Source organism: Pholis gunnellus, assembly GCF_910591455.1.
Source record: "Pholis gunnellus genome assembly, chromosome: 4".
NCBI classification, from domain to species: Eukaryota; Metazoa; Chordata; class Actinopteri; order Perciformes; family Pholidae; genus Pholis; species Pholis gunnellus.
Window position 1 is genome coordinate 22,769,664 of NC_136530.1, and position 23,895 is coordinate 22,793,558.

General features: G+C 41.5%; 2 protein-coding genes across 5 annotated transcripts; both read right to left on the minus strand.

Annotated features, from left to right (window-relative positions):
- Window positions 1-262: 262 nt before the first annotated feature.
- podn (podocan) lies at window positions 263-12,864 on the minus strand. 4 transcript variants are annotated; one of them, XM_079157605.1, is made up of 12 exons: window positions 12,775-12,837; window positions 12,110-12,185; window positions 10,050-10,338; window positions 9,816-9,909; window positions 8,501-8,565; window positions 6,822-6,931; window positions 6,573-6,729; window positions 6,341-6,456; window positions 5,912-6,125; window positions 5,313-5,756; window positions 4,447-4,595; window positions 263-2,040 (listed from the first exon to the last, which is right to left on the minus strand). In XM_079157605.1, the coding sequence occupies exons 3-12, from the start codon at window positions 10,323-10,325 to the stop codon at window positions 1,902-1,904; spliced, it is 1,764 nt and encodes a 587-aa protein (XP_079013731.1). In that variant the 5' UTR covers window positions 10,326-10,338; window positions 12,110-12,185; window positions 12,775-12,837; the 3' UTR covers window positions 263-1,901. The 4 variants fall into 4 exon arrangements, with proteins under 4 accessions (XP_079013731.1, XP_079013729.1, XP_079013730.1 ...); XM_079157603.1 differs by lacking the exon at window positions 12,110-12,185 and having other exon boundaries at window positions 12,765-12,864; XM_079157604.1 differs by lacking the exon at window positions 12,110-12,185 and having other exon boundaries at window positions 12,795-12,858.
- A 4,314-nt stretch (window positions 12,865-17,178) lies between these two features.
- scp2b (sterol carrier protein 2b) lies at window positions 17,179-23,766 on the minus strand. Its single transcript, XM_079157614.1, has 5 exons — window positions 23,638-23,766; window positions 22,849-22,939; window positions 21,743-21,872; window positions 21,404-21,483; window positions 17,179-17,836 (listed from the first exon to the last, which is right to left on the minus strand). Exons 1-5 carry the CDS (start codon window positions 23,658-23,660, stop codon window positions 17,741-17,743), a joined length of 420 nt encoding a protein of 139 aa, XP_079013740.1. The 5' UTR covers window positions 23,661-23,766; the 3' UTR covers window positions 17,179-17,740.
- Window positions 23,767-23,895: the final 129 nt, after the last annotated feature.

Genomic DNA, 23,895 nt, shown 5'->3' on the forward strand with positions numbered 1-23,895 from the left:
CATGGGAAGATAACAGATTGTAGTCTGAGATGTGTTTTTTGCCCTTTACAGTCTTTGGCGTATATTTACGATATAGGATGTAATGTATGCACTAGCTGCATATGAGAGTATATATATATATATATATATATATATATATATAATGTATGAGGAAGACAAATGAGAAATGAGCAGTGACACCGCTTTGTGCGGGAGAACCTGCTGAAATATCAATCAGATGTTCTGGTGAATGTTAGGAAATGCACAGTCTTCTTCAGCCTTTTCAAATAATTTATTGCTGTGTTCAATGACTGTATATGTGACAATACTATACTGCCGTATGTGAAAGTGACACTGTATTCATAGAAATATAGTGAGTGTAATAATATGAGTTTTTTCAATGTCATATAAAAATATTTGCTATCATTTAAAAAAAAGAAGAAGAAAAGAAACAGGAGTGGACGGAAGTAGCTGCGGCGTGGATTGAAGCTTCAGATATATTGAAATTACTTTTATGTTTGGAATATTTCGTTCACAAGCACATGGCAAAAGAATAACATAAAATGATGATCATATCAACAATCATCCATGTTGTAGGTAAATTATTGGTATTTCAAGATTGCTGCTGTCCTCCCAATAGTTACAGTTCACCCCAAAAACAAAAATACATATTTTTCCTCTTACTTCTATTTATCAATCTGGTTGTTTTGGTTTGAATTGTTGAGTGTTGGAAATACAGACCTTGTTGTGAGCAGTTTCATGTAGGAACTATTTTCTTTCTAATGAGCTTCACCCGCCAACAGTATCACAGCGCAGAAGGAACCGTGCATCTATACTCAATACAGCTAGCACACCTAGCACTACTGAGCTAGCTGACGGTACAGAAACTCCCACCAACACTATCTAGATGGATAAATAGAGCTACAGGTAAGAGGGAAAATATGTATTTTTGATTTTGAGGTCAACTGTCCCTTTAACATTTCAGTCCTGGTTGGTTTGACGACCGCTGTAGGAACTGGTGTTAACAGCAAGTGCAATTTGCGGAGTGGCGACTCTGTCTGTCTAGAGCGAATCGAACAAAATGGTGGGCTAAAAGAATTCATCAAGTTACAATGTTTTAATAAAAAATATAATGTCATCCAACACAGAAATACTGAACTCATGATCAAATATGTGCATCCCGTCCAATGAATCCCTTGTGGATTCATTCTCAATTTGAATTTTGCAACATAAGCGTCTTCCGCCAGTAACAATGAAAAGGTTGTTTGTCTTTTCCCTTTCTTTATGAACCGAATGAGTTTTCTGGATTGTTGACTTGATGAGATGAGGTTATTAAAAAAAATTCATGACTAAGAAATGAATCGATTACTTGAAAAATAGATTAATCAATAACAAAATTGAGTCTGCCAGTTGCAGTGTTTCCTTCAACAGTTTGAAATTACAGAGGCTTCATTGGTTCTAACGGGAAACTGCTTCTCTTGCAACCCTTGGCGATGAAAACACAAATTTTGCCGCAGAATTTCTGTTTAAATCACTTTAAGTAAGTAACAGAACGACATAGAGCAGAAAAAGACGCACACCGTGTAAACAATGTGTCCTTTTTCACTCTGCTTAGACTTTGGGTATTGATTCTGAAACATTTACAGGGAAAATTCCCTTCTGTGAATGCTGGAAAACACAATTACATGATAGATGTTGCATGTCAACAGTCCAAAACAAATATTTAAAGCTCAGATATAAAGATATGCTATACTAACCAGCCCAAAAAATGGAAACTTCATGTAACTTCATCCGGTATCCTGCACCAGAAATATGTAACTCTGCCACTCAGCACAATGCAAAAATGGACCTGAAATGGCATTTAAAAGCCCGTTCTGCCCTTGACACAATGAAGTCCAACGTCAGTTTAATCAAGCGCATCTTTATGTTTCCTGCTCCTCCTCCATCTCCTCTCTTTTAAAGGGGAGGTCGGTGTTTCCTGTGCCGATGTCCAGCACTTGCAAGTTGGACAGGTGTGCGAACGAGCTCTCGTCCACAGAGTCCACTGACAGGCGGTTAAACCTGAAAGGAGGGGAAAAAGAGAGGCATTTGTGAGGTGTTTTTCCCACTTGACAGTTGATCAAAATAGACTTTTGATGACCTTTCAGAGGCTGAAAGCTAAATCCCTTTCATGCAGAAGGGACGGTTGAAAGACAGCAGGTGACATTTGCAAATCACTTGTGTCATCTGACAGCTTTGCTCCACTCAAGGATCAGCACAGTGGGACTCGTTTATGGAACAGGTGCTTCACTCACTTAACATCAAAGCACTACTGAAGCATGGTAATCACCTGCATCCAGGCTTATCTATCAGTGAAAATGTGCATATGTTGCACATGAACTTTAACAACTAGCCAACATGCAATAAACATGCAATTAATAACGAATGCACGCACATGAATCCACTTCCCCCCCCCCAGGCTGCCAGCTGTGGGGGGATTTTGGTGAAAAAAAAATAAAAGAAATGTGGCAACAGCTGATATGAACACCAGGAAGAGCACGACAGCCTGGAAGGGGTCAAGGCTCATAATTGCGAGCTGCAAAGCAGCTAGGTTGAGGTCAGGCTGACAACCAAACCGAACAAAAGCCTTGAAACCTCTTTACCCTGCTGCCTGGTCGCTGCTTTCAGCTGCAGTGCTTGTTATAAGCCTGCACTATGTGGAATAAACCAAAGTGGAAAATTTGCTGAATGCACAGCAAATGAAGAGATGGAGAGATTAGATACCGCACTGCAGTACTCTGCAAAATGAAGCTCGGTCAACTCATAGTAAATTTAGTTGATTAGTAACAGACCAGGACAGCAGGGGTATTTTGAAAAGTTTATCTCAAGGTTCACTTTTATGAGGCAAAATCTCATTCACATAACACTAAAACTATATGTAAGATTGAAAGTAAGTTTGAGTGTGAGTTGAAAGATTTAATGTAATAATATCAGGTTTCTACTAATTTGCAGAGTTACAAATCTGTACTGTAGAAAAAATATGTCACTCTAAAATGTTATGTTACTATTGCTAGCTCTTTTCAGTCTTTGTGCTAAGCAGTGGCAGTACTGTAACCAGCTGGTGACGGTAGCTTCATATTTATTTTATTTGTTTATTTTGCAGGATCAATGCCCACCAATCAACAGTCAAACTGCAAGTGAGCCAGAGTTAGCCTGAGAGGCTAGTTTTCATCTGCTGTCCCTGGCCAGATGTTTGAAGGCAGCCTAAAATTACAAAATTTCAAATTAAAATGGAATTAAAATTCCTAGGTAAACAGACAGTAACGTATAGACAAAACCAATACGCAAAAGAAAAATGTACATAGGGCACTAGAGCCGAGCAGAAAAACCCACTTACAGTACAAGCACATTGTATAACACTGAGGCACATAAAAATACACATCAAAATGGAAAATAGCAACACTGAGCAAGACAAATGCACATATAGGCGAAACATGAAGGCAGGACAGACAGTACATCAATGCTTGCATGCCTGATTGGCAACAAGCCATTCCTTAAGGCGATGTTTAAATATTTTGTATGTGTTTTTTGTGCATATGTGTGATGGCAGAGTATTCCACGAGTGTGCTGCCTTCACAGAGAATGTAGATTTGCTAAAAGAGATTGACTGTTTCTTATATATCTCAAATTCATGAGATTACATTGTAAGACCTTTGTCACATGTTTTACCTGCTTTTTAAAAGAGAGATTAGAATCAATAAAAAATCCTAAATATTTAAAATCTGACACTACCTGTAGTCTCTCACCAGCAACATAAACATCTGGCTCCGGTGACACTTTGCAAGCCATCTTTGTAAAGAACATACACTATATACTGTAAGTATTTCCCAATATGTTAAACTGTTGCTTTACATTTAAAGATTCAGAATCTAATTCATGCACAGTCTGATGCAACTTTCATATATTCAAAGCGCTTGTGAGCACTCGTGAGGTTGACGCACTGTGAATGTCTGTCTTTCCTCTGACACTTTCACAGGAATAAAAAGCACAGAAATCCAATCCTTTTCATTGTCCCTAAACTCACTCTGAGCTAATTGTGAAACTATGTTTTTGAAAGGGGAAATAACACTGGTGTATGTCTTCCCGACTGCAGCTGTCCCTTTGATGCTCACAGAGCAGCATAAACAAAAGCAAAAATGTCCTCATGGCCATTCTTTGGTTGCACTTGCATCATCATTTCCTGAGTGGAGCTCAATCCAAATGGAAACAAAAGCCCTGAGGACGGTGAAGCGTGTCAGGTTAAGGCCTACTGCCTCTTGCATGTGTCTTGCAGCTACTTTCGAAGTAAAACAGCTTATACAAACAATCATAGGGGATGAATGGAGTTTAACACCCGCTCAGAAAGAAAGTACTTATTTACCAGTAAAAAGACTGAGTCTAATGACTATAACCTTCTGATTGATAAGAAATGGTTTCAGTTTCCCCTACCGGAGGAAGATGCCTTTGATGTTTGGAGTGCCTTCAAATGCTGAAGCAGGAACAATGGAGATGCGGTTACTCTGCAGGTGAAGGTACTCCAGAGACTCAGGAAGGTCAGAGGGGACGTGTGACAGCTGGTTGCCAGACAGGTCTAGCGTCTAAAATTACAAGATTCTCAATGAATAATGAACATAGTGAAATATTTTCACTGAAAAGTGATAAAATACTGTAAATATTGAAGAATTATACAGAATTTTGCTTTAATATGTGAAATGCATATCCCTTTTCCACTGCAGAAACACATTTAAAATTAAATCGTTGCTGAGATTGTTCACCCGTACACTGGCCTCGACTCGACTTGACTCGGACACATGGGAATCCAGCTCACCTAGGCAGTCGGTGCTATCAACACTTCCTGTACATGCTAAACTTTTTCCCACACACCAGAGAATACCGAAGCCGGATAATAAAGAATGAATTTCTCTGCTTCCACATAATACTGACATATTCTCTTAGTGTGCCTGATACTCAAAGATCCGAAAACTCAAAGGTTTAATATATTTAGAGGTCTAACCCAATAAATACCATTGACTATAAGAAGGGGACGTGGTAACCGTGACGTCACCCATTGGTTTGTGGGATGTTGTTTTGAAGCCTCAAGCCTCAAGCACTTCCTGGCTTTAATATATATACACACATACAGTACATCCAAAACGGTTCGTGAAACACAATGGAAGTGCAAGGAAGAACACCATACTAAAGCCTCACAAGAATCGTAAAAGTTCAGGTTGCAGGTTAAGTTCCTGCAGTGGACAAGGGCTACAAAACATCTTGCACTAACATCTGACATGTTTATTCCTCCCCCAGCTACTCACTGTGAGCGCACTGAGCTCCATCCAAGCTCCCTGGTAGGCTGAATTCAGTTTCAGCTGGTTGTCGCTGAGGATGAGCTTTTGTAGCTTCTCCATGCCCGTCAGTGCACCGTCGGGGATAGAGTTCAGCTGGTTGTTCTTGATTTCGAGCACCTTCAGGCTGCGAGGAAGACCCAAGGGCATAGATTGAAGGTTGTTCCCCGACAGATCCAGGGTTTCCAGAATACGCAGCTTCCTGAATGCCTCGCGGTGTACTTTGGGGCTGGTCAGTTTGTTATAGCTGAGGTTGAGCTCGATCAGGGAGTACAACAGGGCCAGGTCATTACGGCTAATTTCGGTTATGAAGTTGTGGAGCATCATTAGGGTCTTGGCCCGTTTAGGCAAGCCCCTGGGAACTCGCTCCAGCAAGTTGTTGTACATGTGGAGAGTGTGCAGTTTCTTCAAGCCCTAGTGAAAATGCAACTGTGTTATGCAAAAGCAGTTGAGCATCTCTTCCAGCATGTTCTTACAATTGAAGATACAACCTGAAATGTCCATGTGTTTACACAGCTCAACTATCATGTTAAAGATCCAAAAGGATTTTACATTTCATAGACCTGTACCTGGAAGGCATTCGGGTGGATGGAACGTGAGCGCAGCTTGTTATTGTGGAGGAGCAGGTACTCAAGTTTTCGGACAGAAACGAGAGCGTCTCCGGGTATACTATTGATGGAGTTCTTCTCCAGGTGTAGCAGCACTAGATTGCGAGGCAGACCCTTGGGGACGACACTCAGGTTGTTATTTGACAAGTCCAGACACTCAAGGCTGCTCAATTGGCTGCCAGGAGAGAAGAAGAGAAGGAGAGAAAGTCATTAAATCAGTTCTGGGAGCTTTCAGTCGGATGCCGCAACACAGAAATCACATAGTCTTTGTAGAGTGAATGCTTTTTTCTGGTAAACACTTGAAAACACATAAATCAAGGCTTTTCCTCGTTCACACTTGGCAATAGCATCAACATGTTAGAATATGTTAACCCCTAGGGGTTTGTCCACCTGAAAGTCTCGTTGTCCATGCCCTCATTGCTGAGGAGGTTGTTCTGGAGATACAACTCTCTGAGGTTTGACAAGTTGTCAAAGGCCCCCTCTGGGATTTTCTCGAGCTTGTTACTCTGAACAAAAAAGAGCAGTCTTTGTGCTATCATCATTTACCATATTCATGAAAGAAAAGAAACACAATGTATATCTTCCACCTGACATCTAAATACAAAGTTAACAGGGGCTGGACCTTCAGATGAAGACGGTAAAGGCTGGAGGGCAAGTTCCTTGGGACAACACGTAGGAAGTTGCTGGACATGGTGAGGATCTCCAGGTTGTAAGAACCATTGAAGGTATGGTCAGGAAGTCCTGCATCAGTCAACTTGTTGTTGTGGAGATACACGGACCTAGGAGCCATGATCAAGGGACATTGCCATGTATAAGTGGACATGATTCCATGAACAAGATTTACATTTTACACAAAAATGCACAGTCGTACCTCAGTTTCGGTTTATGGCCAAACGTATATGGGTAGATCCTTGTAAGCTGATTAGCAGCAAAATCAGCACTAACCAAAGAGGGTGGTAGGACTTTTGGTGCTGAGTTGAGCTGAAAGCACAAGAAAAGAAGCATGATGGGACAGTGTTACTGTAGAGATTGCAATGTCTACCGGTCGGTTGGTCGATCAGTCCACCACATCAGTTCTGAGTGAATTCTCTCAACCAATACTGATGATTACCGAAAGTCATGGTCCCCGGCTGATGTATCGTAATGATTTTTTATTTGTGCCACCAGCAGGTCAATGATTGTAGGATAGCTTATCCGGTAAAACACGCAGGATATACTCCACATCTACTCGATGGATTGGCTGTAGACCAGTGGTCTTGTTTTTAACCATGCACGATCAAACTTTCCATAGCCCTTTGTCATGGTTCTGTTGGACTCTTCTGTTGGAATCCTTGATGTTTTCAAGTGTTTCAGTTTTAAGAGCTTCTTAGATTATGTCCACCCTAAAAAGGTTAGACTGTGTTGTCTCTGCATTTGCAGAACTAAAGAATAAACCATTTATTTTCCAACTAATTATGCAAGGCAGAAACATTGGAAATGGTGACAAACAAACTGAAAAATAACACAAGAGAACAGACCCAAGATGCCATTTACCAGACAAGGCACAGCTGGAGTGGGCAGATAACCGGAATAAGAAGGGAAACACTATGATTGGGAAACAAGATAACAAGGACCAGCAACACAAAGGCAGGGCTAACGAGGCTGGACAAGGGATGACATGCTGGCCAGGAACACATCAGAAACACACAGAGCAAGCACAGGAAACTCAACTTATAAAAAAACAACCACCAAGACAAACAGTCTTGGTGGTTGTAAAAGTGTAAATGGTTTAGTGTGGACATAATCTAAGTAACCCTAAAAACCAAAACAACTAAAAGAATCCAACATAACTATGACACCCTAACCAAGTTATTAGATTTAGTTGCCCAAATATAACCAAAACCTTAACCATAGATGCAGAGAAAAAGCTCATATGAACTTTTGGGAAGAGCATGTGTGATGTTTTGGAAGGCAGTGACAAACGACCTATTTTGTGCAGCATGTACAGGGAAGAAATGTTGTATGGAAAGTTGTGTGCCCCTTAAAATAAGCAAGGTTTTTTCACTTTTGTCACTCGTACCGGAACAAGCGTTACATTGTACCAAATATTAAATCCGAGAAGCACTGGTGAGATTAGATGTTCACTTAGAGCTCTCTCCTTTATAACATGGTTTATGGATTAAAGCAGCATGGGTGTCTTTGAGGCTTAGTGAGCACTTAAAAATCCTCTATTCTTCCTGTATCCTGTTTGCCTATTCATCTCTGTGAAGGCACAAACAAATCTGTCCATCCTTTCTCTGTCGCTCTGTGTCCAAAAGGGTCAGTAACATTTTAGCCCTCACCAGCTGGCACAGCCATACTGGAAGTGATCACAAGCATAAGCTCGCAAAGAGTGTATGAGAGGAGACTGCCACCTCTCTCTGCCAGCTGGCTTCATGTCAGTATATCAGAAGAGAATAGAGCTGTTATTGTGAGATGAAGACAGAAAAGATGAAGTTGCCATTGAATCATGGAAGCAGATTTGAGGTCAGCATTGAGAGCAAACACATGAAAGTCTGATGTGTGACTCACCTTGTTATTTGCCAAGTATAAATAGGCCAGCTCTTCAAGCATCTCAAAACCTTCATCTTCAAGGCCTATAAAGAAAAATCATACTGAATAACAAGCTGATACATGTCTGCCTGACTTGATAGACTAATCTGCACAGAGGTAGAAATAACCTAATATAAATTGTTTCGCTAGGTTTAACACAATGATTTGTTGGGCGCTCGTTAAGCCTGATGTCACAGGAAATCTGACCCATTGACAGGTATTAAGAGTATCTGCCATCACTGTATAGAAATAGCCAATGCTTTGTTTATAAGGCTAAATGCTAGCAGCTATTTGCAGTATTGCACAATTATTGATAACGTATTGTATGTCAAACTGTATCACTGCTAACCTTCGGTCAGTGACACTGATGATTCATGTATGCTCAGTTCAGTTTGACTTCAGACTCTGACGTAATATTTTAGGAATCAATCGTCTCTGGGAATAAAAGGAACACACTAATGGCTTCTACCTCCAAAGACTTCGGTGAACAGCAAAGCATTGATCAGAACACTGTGGGGGCAATTACATGGCAGGTTCAGAAGTCCACCCATATGTTACTATTTGTAAAACACATCCAGTCATTTCTTCTTTACACTGTAGCCAGGTACACAATCTCATCCTATGGTGTTATCACACAGACTTTTTTTTTTTCCAATGGAGGATAATGGTCAGGGAGAAAAAGATCTACCAAGCTGTCTGATCATCTTAACACCGCTGTTAGCCAGAATGATGATGACCAACTGGCGTTCAGCTACACCTCTAGCAGAAACAACAAAGGCTTAGTCAGAGAAATAACAGACCTACAACTGGGGTTTGAAACTTTCTGTAAGACAAACAAAGAATTCATCACCGCTCGTAGGAACAAGAGAGCAGATGCCTGCTGCATTGTTCTCTAACGGCTTGTATATGGCTGCAAAATAAGCAATAGTTGTTCTGCTGAACATCCTGTTATCTAGATAAAATCACTCTGATGTCCCTGTTGATTTCCCTCCCTCTCCTGGAAGCGGTTATCGTCTGGAAGCAAAGTCTGATGTTACAGGAAGAGTTGAATTGGAGTAAGAATTGATAGGAAGCTAGGAAAACTGTATTTCCTCTGCCACTGCTGTGTAAGATTGCTCCAAATTTAGTTGACATTTAAAGGCTCCGACTAAAGAGCTAGTCGACACAGACCCACTGCTGAGCACAACCAATGAGCACAAAAGAACAAACATTGCAGACAAATATGTCTGCAATCTGGTCCACCCTGTACACAAGGTTCCTTCCGGCACTGTCTGTTTTGTCTTAGAGTGTGTACCATTGGTGGTAAGCCAGTTGTTCTGAAGGTTGAGCGTCTCGAGCTGATGCAGATGGGAAATGTGCTCCACCGTTATCTCCGCAATTTTGTTGTTCTGGCATCAGGGGACAAAACGCAGACGGCAAATACAAGTTCAGAAGAGATTTTGCACTTTTGACTCGCTAACTTCTGAGCAGAATTACAAAATGTGGACGTGCGTCACTGTTTATGTGCACGTGCAGTTGTGTGAAAGACCTGCAGAGAGAGCTGGCGTGTTTTTTCATCCAGCTCGGCGGGGAACTCTGTGAGGTCGACTCCAGCGCAGTCCACTGCCCCTTCTGCCGTACAGCTGCACTCCGGCGGACATTCGAGCGGCTCAGATTTCGTCACCACTGCTGCGATGGAGGTCTCCTTTACTAGCTCTTCTTCGTCCTCTTCCTCTGGTTCGAGAGGGGCCTGGCAATGCACCAACACCGAGGCCAAGAGCAGCACACTCAGGGCCTGCAGGAAGGAATGCTTGGAGAAGGCCATGTCTACTGCTCTCCTGTTGCACAAGCACATGGACAGTGAAGTTGAAAACATCAGGAGCGTTTTGTTCCTGGAAACAGGAACAGACTGGTAGGTCTAGAAGGAAAGTCACTTCATTTTTCTGAGTAAACATATAATGCAATCAAGCTGGGTTCCTCTGAATCATCTGCGTGGGGCGCACCTCCTGAGGTAATTTTGATCACAGTTTTTGACAGAGCCATCACGTTCAATCAGCGCACACCCTGTTAGCCAGCTACTAAGTGATTCAGGGATTCATCAAGGGTCAAACCCCTGTCAACAAGTCAACTCCAGCTGTATAACTGAAGCTCTGCAACTGACATGGTTGAATACTCACTCCCTGATTGTCTTCATAGCACCCCAAAATAAATTGCATATTCTCCGTGTTCGCCACCTGTTGGCTTTAAGCACAGCAGCTACTTCAACCTCAAACTGGTAACTGTTTCAGAGTAGACAGCTCGTCATGACGAGAGGCAAGTGTTTAGGCCGGACGCTGACTGATGCTCAATGATAGGCCGGAGAGTGAGAAAACAAATCCTGCTCCAAGGCAAAAAGCTGTATATGGGTACTTTAAAGAGGCACTGCATAGATTTTACATGTCAAAGTCCATTAGGGAGTCAGAGAGCGTACTACTCTTAGTAGCTCTTAATAGCCTGCAACTCATCATATATTAATTGTGCCTAATGCCTCAAACAGGACTTGCACAGTGTCTGAAATATACACAGCTCTGAAGGGCTGATCGTCACTCAATGAGTCATTTTTAATGAAATAGCCTAAATTTTGACGTGTCATAGAAATAAAAGCACATGTGTCAATCACCAAATGAATGATTTTGCTGATTTTTATTATCTGCTTCAGTTTCCGCTTCTTGGTATGGTGCATGCTGGCTCACTGACTCACTGTGACACTTGAACAGAACAGAGCCACCGTTAATGTTTTTTCTCACACCTTTGTATTTCCTGCTCTGACCAATGTCAAATTGTCCGCCTTGAAAGAGACCTATTATAAGCAGCATAGAGGAGAGGCCGGTTGTTATGGTGTTATATTTTCCAAGCTGCGATAATGAAGCAAATTACATTACTTTTACATTATGTAACTCTCAGCCCAGTATGCCTCAAGAGATGCCACTATCACTGTGGTCCAGAATGAAATGTCTCATACTAGATCAATTGTCATGAAATTTGGTGCAGACATTCATGTTTCCCATAGGTTGAATTGTAATAACTTTGGTGATCTTCTGACCTTTCCTCTAGCGCCATCGTCAGCGCCAATACCTGCCTGCTAACATGCTAACCGTGTTAAACATAATACCTGCTAAACATCAATATGTTAGCATGCTGATGTCAGCATTTAGGTCGACGCAGAGGCCAAAGAGTGGATCACAGATCAGAAGTCGTGATCCCCAGGTTTATCAATATGCTCGCACAATTTACCATATCTATATATCTTTCTATAATATGACCCCCCTGGGGCTCTGTAGGAGCAGCTGAGTAAAATGACTCAGATGACATCATTGAGTAATCTCAGGTTGGGCTCCAAATGTTTACAGATTTCAAATAACAGAAATTGGGGGGTGTGGAGTTAAAAAGACGTGGTCATTTACCGGGCAGGGAGGATGTAAATGTTTGAGTGTCATAATGGGAAGTGTAGGATCCAGGGTTTTTTGGAGCTTGACCTAGGGACTAAAATTCAGTATCTTCCACCTCTTTTCTCCCTCAAGGGACCCTACCAAACACTAAATCACTGGATCGTTTGCATCGTTTACGCACCAGGCCAACAACAACTGACAGCAGGTTTATCTGTCCTCTCTCTCTCTGCAGTGGCTGAAGCTTCAATCTTCAGCAACTGGAAGGGCCAATTTGAAAAAAAGAGACCATAAGAGTCACAAGCTTTCCAATTAATACACAGAAGCATTTACAGGTATTTGCAATACACTCTTCATGTATAGATTAAATAGAATAACATGTATCTAGCCTTTTTTTTTATTTTTTTGGCAAAGCCAGGAAAAAGCCCTCTAAATGTGTCCACCAATGTTGATAGAAATATTACAAAGGGCCATTCAATGCAAATGTCTAAAAGCCATCCATCAGCCTTTTCTGTCTACCAGAGGTAAAGTGGCAAACACACACACACACACACACACACACACACACAGAAAGCCAGCATGCATAGATGCAAAGATGCTGAGCATTTTAAAAAGTAATCTTGTTTTCATGCGTCTCAGCTGAGCAGAAGTTGTAAAGTGGCTTTACCATTCCGTTAAGTAGTCTGGTTCTGGTCTGAAATCCACATGCCACATAGTCATGCATGGATGACTGACGCTGACACTTACAATCCAAGCTCCACAAAACATAACATAACAGCCACCCGTAAAACACGCAGCAGTAAAGTCTGCCAAAGCAAGGATCTGGTCCACTACTTTACCCCGTCCGACCAATGTTTGCAGAAACGCACTGAAGTCTGACGTCCAGTCCAAACGCAGGCTGTCCCATAGCAGACGAGGAGTCACACAGCCACACCAGATACCCTCCAGATGTGGAAGAAAAAGAGAGTAGGAGAGGGAAAGTTAAGAGAAAGAAAGGAAGGGGAACAGGCGAGAGTGAAAAGGAAGGGAGTGAGTAAGAGAGACGGTTCCGACCTGAATTGGAGCCAAAAACAAACATTCTTTCCCTTTTTTCTGTCATATTTTTTCCCGGGAATTGATTCCCCCAGTTTTAGTGGAATATGTTTGTGTTGTTATAACTTGGTCAATTTTCCACTGGATTCGACAAAAACTTGCCAATTGTTTCAAGTTAGATTATAAAAGTGACAAAGTAGCCTGCCATAAAGGGGCGTCAGGATACGATCTAATGTCCCACGTGTTTCTGGATTAGGCCTCTTTTTCAGCAAGCCTGACTCCCGTTAGGCCCAGCATGTGAACATCTGCTACTATTACCTTCCATTAGCACAGTTTACTAAACTTCAATTTTACATGCAAAAGAGTTCTGGGATGATTCATCAACAAAACATTTATTTGGTTTGGTTTTCTCACTTCCACACTTTTCTTACATTCTGCTTCTGATTAAAGAGCCTAAAAAGATTAGAACCTTGTTTCTCATCTCCACTACCAGAGTTGATCTTGTTTTGTGTGGAATGCATTAGAATAAAACGGTTTACAAAGCCTAACTACAAAATGTAGTTAATCTGGCTTTTTGACGTCCGTACTATATAAATAATTAAGTGATCATAAGAAAATTGGATATGAGGACCAATACCACTTTTATGTCTGTGCAGTAGGAATATAACGCTTAGCTTAGCTTTAAGAGTGGAAACAGGTTGAAACAGCTAACCAGGCTCAATTATTAATGGGATGCTATTTTTTGGCCAGGAGCAGTTACTTAGTTAGTTTTCTCTGTTGATTGCCTCCCAACCTTACGGTGACAACAGCTGTTTCCCCTTTTCTACAGTCTTTAAACTGAGCTAAGCTAAGCTAAAATAAACTAAGCTAAGCTAAGCACCGGCTGTATATATATTTTTAAATATATTAATATTAAACGTTACTGCACAGAGATGAGAGCGGTAGGCTATGAAGTCTTCTCAGCTCACTTCGGACTCGAAGGCTAATTTTTCAAAGCACATTTTTAAAAATATTCCTTTAAATTCCATGAAAACAGCATGAAAGCTAGCTGGTGAGCTAAGCACGGCTAGCCTTAATTAAAACTGAAAACTAATTACTGATCGGATTCTTCTACGTACTTTGAAGATTATCCGAAGGCAGAGAGCAGTATCGGCCTTTTTTAGGTATTTTGTAGGTCCTAGTTAAATTCACAAGCCTAAAAAGGCTTAAAATTAAGGCATTACAACCTTTGTATCTGTTATGGGGTTTACACAGCCAGTTTAATTGCTTCTGTAGGTCTTAGCAGCTATAAAAGAAACAGACAAATGAACCCACATGTATTTAACAGCCAATTTTGAATTCATGTAAAACATTCTTTTTTTACTTTTTTCCATTCTTATGGGTCCCTAATTTGCCCAGAGATAGCTAGATTTTTTTCTATTAATGTCCTAAAAATTTGCTTATACTTAATTGATTTCTTTGATTTCAAGGAAAAGGCTGCGTCATATTACTAATCTATGAGAAGAATGCTAAAAGTGTTCACTTGCTACAGTTGGAAAAGAAAGACAACCTATTATATATTGATATAAAAGAAACCTCTGAGTGCTCTCTCCATTAGAATCAAAGATGTGAAAGTTGCCGTTTACGTCATACAATGAACAAATACAATGTGAGTGATTCACTAAGACCATTTAAGGGACATCTACACAATCTGCTCCAGTGATTGCAACATTTATCGGTCAAGTTCCACTTGCATCTGAAATTGAAGCCTCCAGTGTTGTCTTCTCGAATATAAATCTCCGGCTTAAAGCTATTTGTGCTGGAACTGCAGACAGCGAGTGCAGACAAGAATGAAGACAGTGATGGTATTCATCACTGTCTTCATTCGGGTGGAAGATACTGGACTGGGTCCCTTGCGGTTAGTGAGAGTGATGGGGTTTTGGGAGCATCACTTACAGATCACATGCCTGCTGAGCTGCTGTTTTCCTCGCTTTTAGGCCTTGAACCCCCCCCCCCCACACACACCCTGAAATGGGAGAAAACACACTCGGATCCATGCTCTGCTTATTACTCATCATATTTTTTGGCAGGCTCTTTTACCCTCAGAGGGGCTCTGGCCACTGCGTCAGGCTTTGAGTAAGTTTCCACTGTTTCACTGGAACATGTTTTGGACAACTTTCTTAAAGCAATGGCCCCTCCAACAAGTTAATTTTACAACTGTGTTGAACAGGCTGTGTTTCATAAGTGACACAGAACAGCAGGGATCGTGCGAGCTATTAAAAAAGACACCGACACTGTTGCCCCCCTGTCATGTTAAAGCGTGGACAAATGGTCAAACAGCCGCAGCATAATACTATTTTGTTTACAGTTCCTATCAATTACAGATGGGATATTGCCTGGTCCTGTCTGCATTTGTATAAACCAATTCTTTTCATCTTTTACTTGGATAAACTATTTTCCGCTCTTTAAAAGGGCATCTTTCCTGTCTCATGTAAAAGCAGACCACGAAACAAGGCTTCGAGTCCCACTAAGTCGGACACACCAGTGTGTTTGTAATGCAAAAAGTGTCCAATAAAGCTCCTCAGCTGCTGCCTTCTTAAGTCATCACTGTTAAACCAACTCTGCTAATCCCACAAGTGTGACATTTATTACACCATGCAGTATTTACAGCAGGCAGTCTATTTGTTGGTTAGTATATTGCAAGCAAACGTACAAAACAGCACATCTTGCTGCAGATAATCAGTTCCCAGGACAGCAATGACGTGTATACAAGCTGAGCCACTGCTGTGTTGCATAACTCTCAGAAAGTAGCAAACATTTTAATCAGGCTGGGTTCATGGTGACAACAGACAGCCCGGTCTCCTAGAAATGGCGTTCCCATACAGCAAAACTGCATTGTGAACTACGCTAGTTTCGAGGGAAATATGTTTTGAAGTGGATTACGTTTGCTTTTGACCAGAAAAACAGATACGTTTCAAATGAGTGTGTGGAAGTCTGCTTAGGGAGGGGGTCGGGTTGTTGGATTGATCACAAACACAGTGCTTTTGCCCAGGACATGCTGTTCATGTCCTATGTGACCGGGTTGTTTTGTCGCAATTTTTGTTTCAATTTACGACCACGTGTTTCGAACTGTTTAAAAAAAAAAAAGTGTTCAAATCTGCAACCGTAACGTACGTTGAGTTTTGTTGTATGGCAATGTCATATTTTTTTGTAGGAGACAGGCTTGCAGCAGAGCAAGCAGAGACATGATGGAATTTGATTTACAGCAATAATGCATAGTGTCGCAGTACATTAAACGTAGGACTTTTATGCCCCCCTTGTATGGCCTGCTCCTAAAAAACAATGAGTCCTACATTTCTCATAATGCAACTGACTGTAATAGCATCTTTTGATAATCCCTCTCTTCCTGGTAAACACCCAGGCTGTTAAAATTCCTGCTTGGTTGTTATGATTTGTCTCAAAGTCAAAATAACCCTGATGACATCATCAGGGTTTATTTCGCCAGACTAGACAAAACTCCTCCAGAACCACAGAACACATTATGGAACTGTTCTTACAAGCTGAGTAGTACTCTCCATGACAAGTTACGTGAACTTAATGTGACTTTAAGTTCTCATCTTGGGGAAAATAAGTTGGAGATTCACAATTTCTTTCAGCCTTTCTTACCACACGTTTTTTAAAAACAGCATCTAAAGAATTCATCTATTCTACTTGTTATAAATAAAGGTTTGATGCCAACATTCCTAATCAAACTTAGATCTAAGATAAGATGAAATCTCACTCATGCACAAAATAAGTCATTAGCGACCAAAGAAATAACACCGCCGCAACTACAGAGCGAAAGTGCAAGAGCCAAAGCAAAGCTGCAGTGGAATCTGGGTCAGAGCTAGTTAACAGATTTGTCGCTCAGCCATGCTCCCTCCGTTTACAAATGGAAAAACTACAGCGTGGCAGTCTGGAACAAGGTCGCAGCTGTGTTGGAAAAGTGAAAGGTCCTCCAAAAAGCGGAAACAAACGCAGACCCAGTCGTGAAGCCCTCATCTTAATAATCAGGGCCAGCATGTTGTTAAGTCTAGTTGTATGTGCCATTTCGCAGATTAACTACTCCGGCTGTTTTGTGTTCAAATTGATTAGAAACATAAAGTATAGTCAAGACCACCCAATGGAAGTTGCAGCAGAGGCAAATTTATTTCGTAGAAATCTTTTAGAGATTCATGCAATGATAGTACAGCAGGAAATCACAACCCCCCAGCCCCCCACCCACCCCTGTTAAAACGCTGGGCGGCCACAGTGAAAAACATTTCTATGTTGTTGGCTTAAAAACCTTAGAGCAAACTGAAAGTCTGAGACGAGGAGGCACTTAGACTGTGGTGTCCATGATTGCGGAAAATGACAATCAATCTGCTCTACTCAAAACATTTCCAGACACAATACACTCAAAGAAAGATTTCTTTAGCAACAGACATCGGGGAAGTTATTGAAAACGGGACACAAACTGAATTAGTATCTAGAAGTAGGGAGCACCTTTCTCTACTCGAGTGTACTGATATAATAAGAGGGACTTGATTAGAGGATTCATTATTAGTCCATCTAACGTGTTCTCCAGTTACATCGGCAGGGCTGCTGACTAATCCCCTGGTCGGTCAGCGAGGTCGCGAGTAGGGAAAGTGGTTCATTCCTGTGACGAGAAGCCTCGCAGACCTTCCACATCGATCTGAAACCAGAGTTGCTGTTAAATTCTTCGTGGTTAACTCTGTTCGCTTCTACAGAGGTTGTAGTTACGGCTCGGCTCCCGACGTCTCATCTACAGCTTGGCTTTGCCCGGCTGCAGCTGCAGGCTCTGAAGCTTCATGGCCATTCCCATGTTCCCTGTGATCTTCAGCTTGCCCTGGAAAAACGCCTAAGAGAAAGAGAGGGTGAAAAAAAAAAAAAGAAACTAAACGTCAGTCAGGCGTCCGATGCACGGTTTTAGTCTGTATTGGACTACACGCGCTGCTAGTTTTAAGAGTTACCGTGAGAGATTAACTCAACCCAGGGAAAGTGGGGCAGCGGCAACAACAGCTTATGAAATGTCAGGAAACTGCATGGCACACAGGCACAGAGTGGGTCGAGTGAGAGGGAAATTATGTCCGTGGGCTGGTGTGCAGCAGGTGAAGAATTGACTGTGAGTGAGCAGAGATTCTTAGAATATTTGGTTCTCAGAAGGAAAATTAAATCTTTTTTCGTGTGAATGGAAGAACTGACATTTTTAATTTTGCTTTTGTCTTAAAAAGGTCAACCGGTCCGAATGTCTGAATGACGAGGGATGAAGCAGCAGAAAAACGGTGTTCTTGGAGCGTGCGAAGCTGTTCCTTCGTTACAAGAGCACAGTGCAGCGACAGGGACTCCTGATACATGTGATCGCCGTGGAGTGCTGGCAGAGAGGCGTGTCATCACGCCACTCTGCCAGCACGAATGACCTTGGTGGGGCCTCGTCACTCACTGCTTTTGCACAGAACAATTCAGAGAAAACACAGCAATGGAAATCAAGACAGAGAGGCGTGAATTAGAGATGAGATTCCTCACGGAAAAGATTTGTAGATGCAAATACTGCAAAAAAAGAGAAATGGAGACCATGTTGGCATTACCAATTGCAAGACTAAATCAAATTTGATGTTTCTCACTCCTGTTAAATTCATTATATTGACCCTCACTGTGTAATTTGAGACTCATATCGTCTGTCTCAATATTTTCCAACGTCCATCACCTGTTGGTGGCTCTCAGGCCGAAGCCCATTTGTTCCTGCTGCTGACAAACACCTTTAAATGCAAATATGTGGCTTAGTTTTCTTAAAAGGCAGACTCATTTCCCAAAACACATGGGCTCTGCAGGTATTTTTAGCAACGTTACAGAAGTAAATAGTGCATTTACTGGAGACCATTTCAGCTGCAGATTCCTACACACTTAAAGTCCCGGGGAAACAGAAGTGAGATCGTCTTTAGCTTCTGTAGAGTGAAACGGAATATTTGAGCGGTGTACAGTTACAAGAGAGATTTAAATCATATTTGATTGGACCGCTAAAAAGTGGGTGGGTTTAGAGTTTAGATTAGATTAGATTAGATTAGATTAGATTAGATTAGATTAGATAGGTACTTTATTAATCCCACAAGGGGACATTTTTTGGCTTCGGGAGATACGGAGCTACAGAGGACTGTAGGCTCTGCCCCAGCTGTTGTTATCTAAGGAGGAGGACAATGGAAACCTTTTTTTCAACCGGCTCTGTGTCACAAGAGCGCCTGGCCTCCCTCCATGTCGCCAGCACCCAAGCTCACCGGTTGAAAAGGGCAAAGTTGCTGTTGAATGATTTAGACCTCAGCCACATTGTATTTGAAATTAAATGTTTTTTGCCCATTGATATCCAAACACACACTTATAGCTGCAATTAATTTTGCTAAATTTGTGTCTAAATTTTGTCTTAATTATGGCAAATAATATATGACAGCATACACTCGTAAACGTCGGGGAAGTGAGCGTGTGGATTGGATTTGTTCGTGGTGAGCGGACCTCGAGGCGATAACCGACCACCCGGCCGGACATAATGCCACCGAAAGGAGAGCCGCAATATAAGCTAAGCTAACATTAATGACGCAGTGATTTACACTGTAGAATATAATTAACTGTAAATCAAACTTTTCTACAGTAATCAAAATGATTTAATAAGAATTTACAGTGCACCAGATTTGTCAACACAATTTCATTGTACAACCACTCATGGCCAGCATAAAACACACGACTCCCCAAACATGAAACAAGAACACGTCAAATGTAGACGTCACCAACGTGAAACTACTTCAGAGGGTTCTTATTTTGTTGTTTTAAAAAAATAATATCTTCCCATTGAATCTAAATAAATAAGTTAGGTTGAAGTAAATTCGTTTGGTTGAACTGTGGCAGTGATAGCGCAACAACTCACGCTGACTGTGATTTGAAAAGGAAAAACTATGTACATGAGGGTACAGATGGTTTTATAAATCAGGGTTTTTCCGCCGTTTCCTTATTTTGTTCTGTGCGCATGTAACCTCTTACTGATCCGTATCCGTACAAAATGTGCAAAATGACAGCTTACGGCCGACGTTTTCATGCCTTTGTCAATCATCTGTGACGTTAAAATATCCATTTTCACACAGTCAGCAAAATACAGAGTGTGCATCCTGGTCACAGTTCAGTTGTAAAATCCCAGCGCACCATGAAGCATCTCTCCTGATTAGAGAGTCGATCACTCTTTATCTCTGCAGTTCTGTAGTTAGGGGATGGTTCCATCGTTCTGGGCACAATGACAATGATTGACAAAAGAAGACTGCAGCGATTCAACTGAGATGAGATGAGACTTGGATGGGAATCATCAGCGTTTTAAATACAAACAGATATATTCTTCAGCTAATGTGGGGCTTCAGCTGTCCGAGTCAGACAAATCAAGAAGCTTTCTTCTAACGCTGACCCGAATGCTTCGAAGCTTCGATCATCGCCAGAGAAATCAACTTCCAAATTAGTATTCCAATGCATCGGGGGGGTTTTCTAATACATTGCATAACCCCAAATGGAACGTGAAATAATATATGAAATGAGGAATATTAATCCTGCATTATTCATCGTGCATCAACCTCAACTACTAGGAGCTGTTCTCAGACTGATAGCCCTGTTTGTTGAGTGTGGAGGGCGCCTCAGCTGCCGCGCTGTCCCGGGCATCGAAACGCAATGACGGGCTCAACAAAGCCAGGTCTGTTATTTCATATGTGTGCATAGGATATACTCCATTTATCTATTCATTTGTTTACTGGCCAGCATATGAGCAAATTCATTTCTTATGGGCTGTCGCTGTAATCCATTTTATGTGAATATTACAAATGCTGTAGTAAAAAGGAAACTCCTTGAAGTCCAATTTTGCCCTCATCTCTCATTAGACTATAAACAGCAAAGAAAAGTGTAATATAAGTCAATAATGAAAACAAGCTTGAAAGAGGTTTGACAGCTTGTGACGTCGTCGTCTCCACAGCTGTTTTAATGCACAGGCTGACCGTGGGATGCTACGCGCGTAGAGACACAAATAATGTGAACCTATCCTTAAAGACAAAGTGCATCAATATTAACTTTGAGTAGATTAAATACAGGCATACATTAGTTCATTTAGAGACATCAGCTGCTGACAACAATGGATCAGCTGCTTCAGGAAAACAGAAAGGGACACTCGGGTTGTGCAACCAGTTAACGTCGGCCCAATAGCAAGACTGACATCATTCCAGCAGCCAATAGAGCCGCAACATGACTTAGCTGCATTCAGCGCACATTGTGGGTGAGACGGGGACAATTTAAATGCCCCCCCCCCTCCCCCCTTTACCTTGAGAAGGAAAAAGGTAAAGGACAAACTTGCGCCGTCTCTAAAACCGAATCACCATCAACACCACACGAGTCCACCTCATTGAATACTCACAGTCTGCGGGTTCATCTTCCCCGTCATCAAAGCCAACAAGTCTGTATCCGACATAGAAATGGTACAATCTGCTTTCTTAGCTGCAGGGTAGAGATACACATAGTTCAGTTCAAAAAAATGTGGAACATGCATTGTAGGGATATGTGTATTCAGTGACTTACTGTTAAGGCAAAAAGGAATGTAAACATCTGATAAATGACACACAGATTGAGCAGAAAAATACCCAGTGCAGACCTTGAACTTTGAACCTCCACCCATAGTTGAATATTATCATGAGTACATGTGTCTATAACTTCCCCACTGTCACATGAGCCATAAGAAAGGCCAGATATTGTTTACCTGCGTCGTTGTGAACACAGCCTTTGCCGTTCTTCACGTCCACATACCAAATGGCCTCCTGTCCATTTGGGCCGTCCTTTACTTTGAAGGCAAACACTCCCCCGATCTTTTTCACAAACTGCTCCCCTTCCTGTTCAAAGTACACAGAAGTTTACACACAGTAAACCCTACAGCATCTGTATTACATGTAAACTAAGTATTCACTACATTGTTCTTACCATCCTTTCATATGTGACACGATACCAATTCAAAGACATTTCATATTAAAAACATTTCAAATTGTTTCACTTATTGGTTGTTATAACCACATGTTTTCAACACAGTAAAGATCTGTAGGAACATGTATGTGTTACAAGGAACCTTTGAATCGGTATTCTATACAGGCAACATGTTTCAAGCCAACTATCTTCCTCACATTCTCTTTATATGATAAACATACTTGTGTTCATGAACATCACTCTACAGCTGAATATATACCAAATAACAAAAGGTAGGGAATATTACCCTAAATCTGCCCAAACAACTGGGATCCGATTAGAAACAGAAAAATCCACTTCCTTCCCAACATATACTAATATGGAAATACAAAAGTGGGACAACAGGTTCTCTCACTAAACATAATATAAGCTCTGCAGCTAAAAACTTCAATCTGTTTGTCTGATCAGTTGCCTGAGATATTACACTAAGCCGTGTCTCTAAGCATCCAGCCTGCTCCGCTCTCGTCAACTTCTCATTGATGAAAAATCCCATTCATCGCAAAGCCAGCGCTGCTGGCGAGCTCAAGATGAATCTGGTGTGATTGAGGTCATCCAAAGGTAACCGCTTACAAACACTTGACTTTTGGAGGAAACCATTTGTCTGATTGATTCAACATGAAATGACAGTGAAGTGATGGGGGGGGGGGGCTTAGAAACACTGTATATGTCTCGAAGGATTGATGAATGCTTATGGAAATGTACAACGAATGAATTCAAACAAAACTTTTAACCCTAACCCTTTTTAAAGAACCACTGAAATGAAATCTAATAATGAGAATGCATAGACATAACAAGTGATAATAATCTGAGATTAACAACATTGACTGCTAGTGTAGGTCATGTAATCACCTCCTGGAGCTTCTTGTTGATTTCCTGGAACACAGCATGAGCCTTGAACCCCTCCAGTCCGTCACTAGCACTGGTGTGAATGGCTTTAATCCTAGAAGGCATGAGATTGAGCAGGGAAAGTAAGCAATAACACAAACGGGATGAAAGCACAGAAACGTAACGTTGTATGGCGGCCATGGACAAAACGAGTATTGATCAAACCTTACTTTGATACTTGTTTTGTATAATCTTGTATTATCTTGTATAATCTTGCCACTGGATCAGTAACCTTAACGTTATGTTCATCCATGTCAATGTCAGATCATCACGTAAATACCAGCCACTAGTCACACACTCTGACGGGACTCAACAAAACACACACAGCCCAGCTAATTATCGCTTTCTCAAAATTGGATAAAAGGTGCATCAAGACTGCAGCCTCGACGGTTCACAGGCGGCGTGTCTGAACATCATACAACAGCTAAATCCAGGATGTCACCATCGTTCTGCCCCCCCGTCGTCTAGCTGAGGATAAGCTAACATTACACAACCAAGTAGCAGAACACCGACGGTCGTCCACAAACAGCTCTTGAGGAGGAAACGTACATTTTCAATAATATACGATCAGTTTAACGGCAGGTGAAGCTACACAGAGCGCGTGTGTGCTACAATGTTGTAACCAGTGCTCACGTTAGCCGTTTGTTTGACATTTAGCGGTAATTGGAACAACGAGTGTGACCTCAATGCACTATTTAAATACGTGTAACTCGACTTGTCACATTAAAACCATTCAATGGTGAGCATGCTTACCTCGGTGTCTTTAATTCGGGCATGTTGCTGTAGTGTTAGGGTAACAGTTTGTGTCGCAGGTTTAACAGACCCACTGATGTAGTCAACAGCTAGCTTGTACTTTGCCTGCTGTTTGCTAACTAAACTTCCTTGTTTCTTCTCTCTGTCACTGATCTTCAGACTCGACGTGTCGATGTCAGATAATCCAGAGTAACTGAATAGAGTAGACCCACGTTTCATTCAACAGCTCTACTACATTATATCATACAGTATAATGGT

Excerpts from the sequence above, each read along its gene's own strand:
- podn (XM_079157603.1), bottom strand. The coding sequence starts at position 12,832 with ATGGGACAGCCTGCGTTTGGACTGGACGTCAGACTTCAGTGCGTTTCT. Across the intron at positions 6,730-6,821 it reads GGCCATAAACCGAAACTGAG|GTCCGTGTATCTCCACAACA; the intron begins GTACGACTGTGC and ends CATGGCTCCTAG. Across the intron at positions 5,757-5,911 it reads TCCACCCGAATGCCTTCCAG|GGCTTGAAGAAACTGCACAC; the intron begins GTACAGGTCTAT and ends CATTTTCACTAG.
- scp2b (XM_079157614.1), bottom strand. The coding sequence starts at position 23,660 with ATGCCCGAATTAAAGACACCGAG. Across the intron at positions 21,484-21,742 it reads CTGTGTTCACAACGACGCAG|CTAAGAAAGCAGATTGTACC; the intron begins GTAAACAATATC and ends TCTACCCTGCAG. Across the intron at positions 17,837-21,403 it reads GGAAGATGAACCCGCAGACT|GCGTTTTTCCAGGGCAAGCT; the intron begins GTGAGTATTCAA and ends TCTTTCTCTTAG.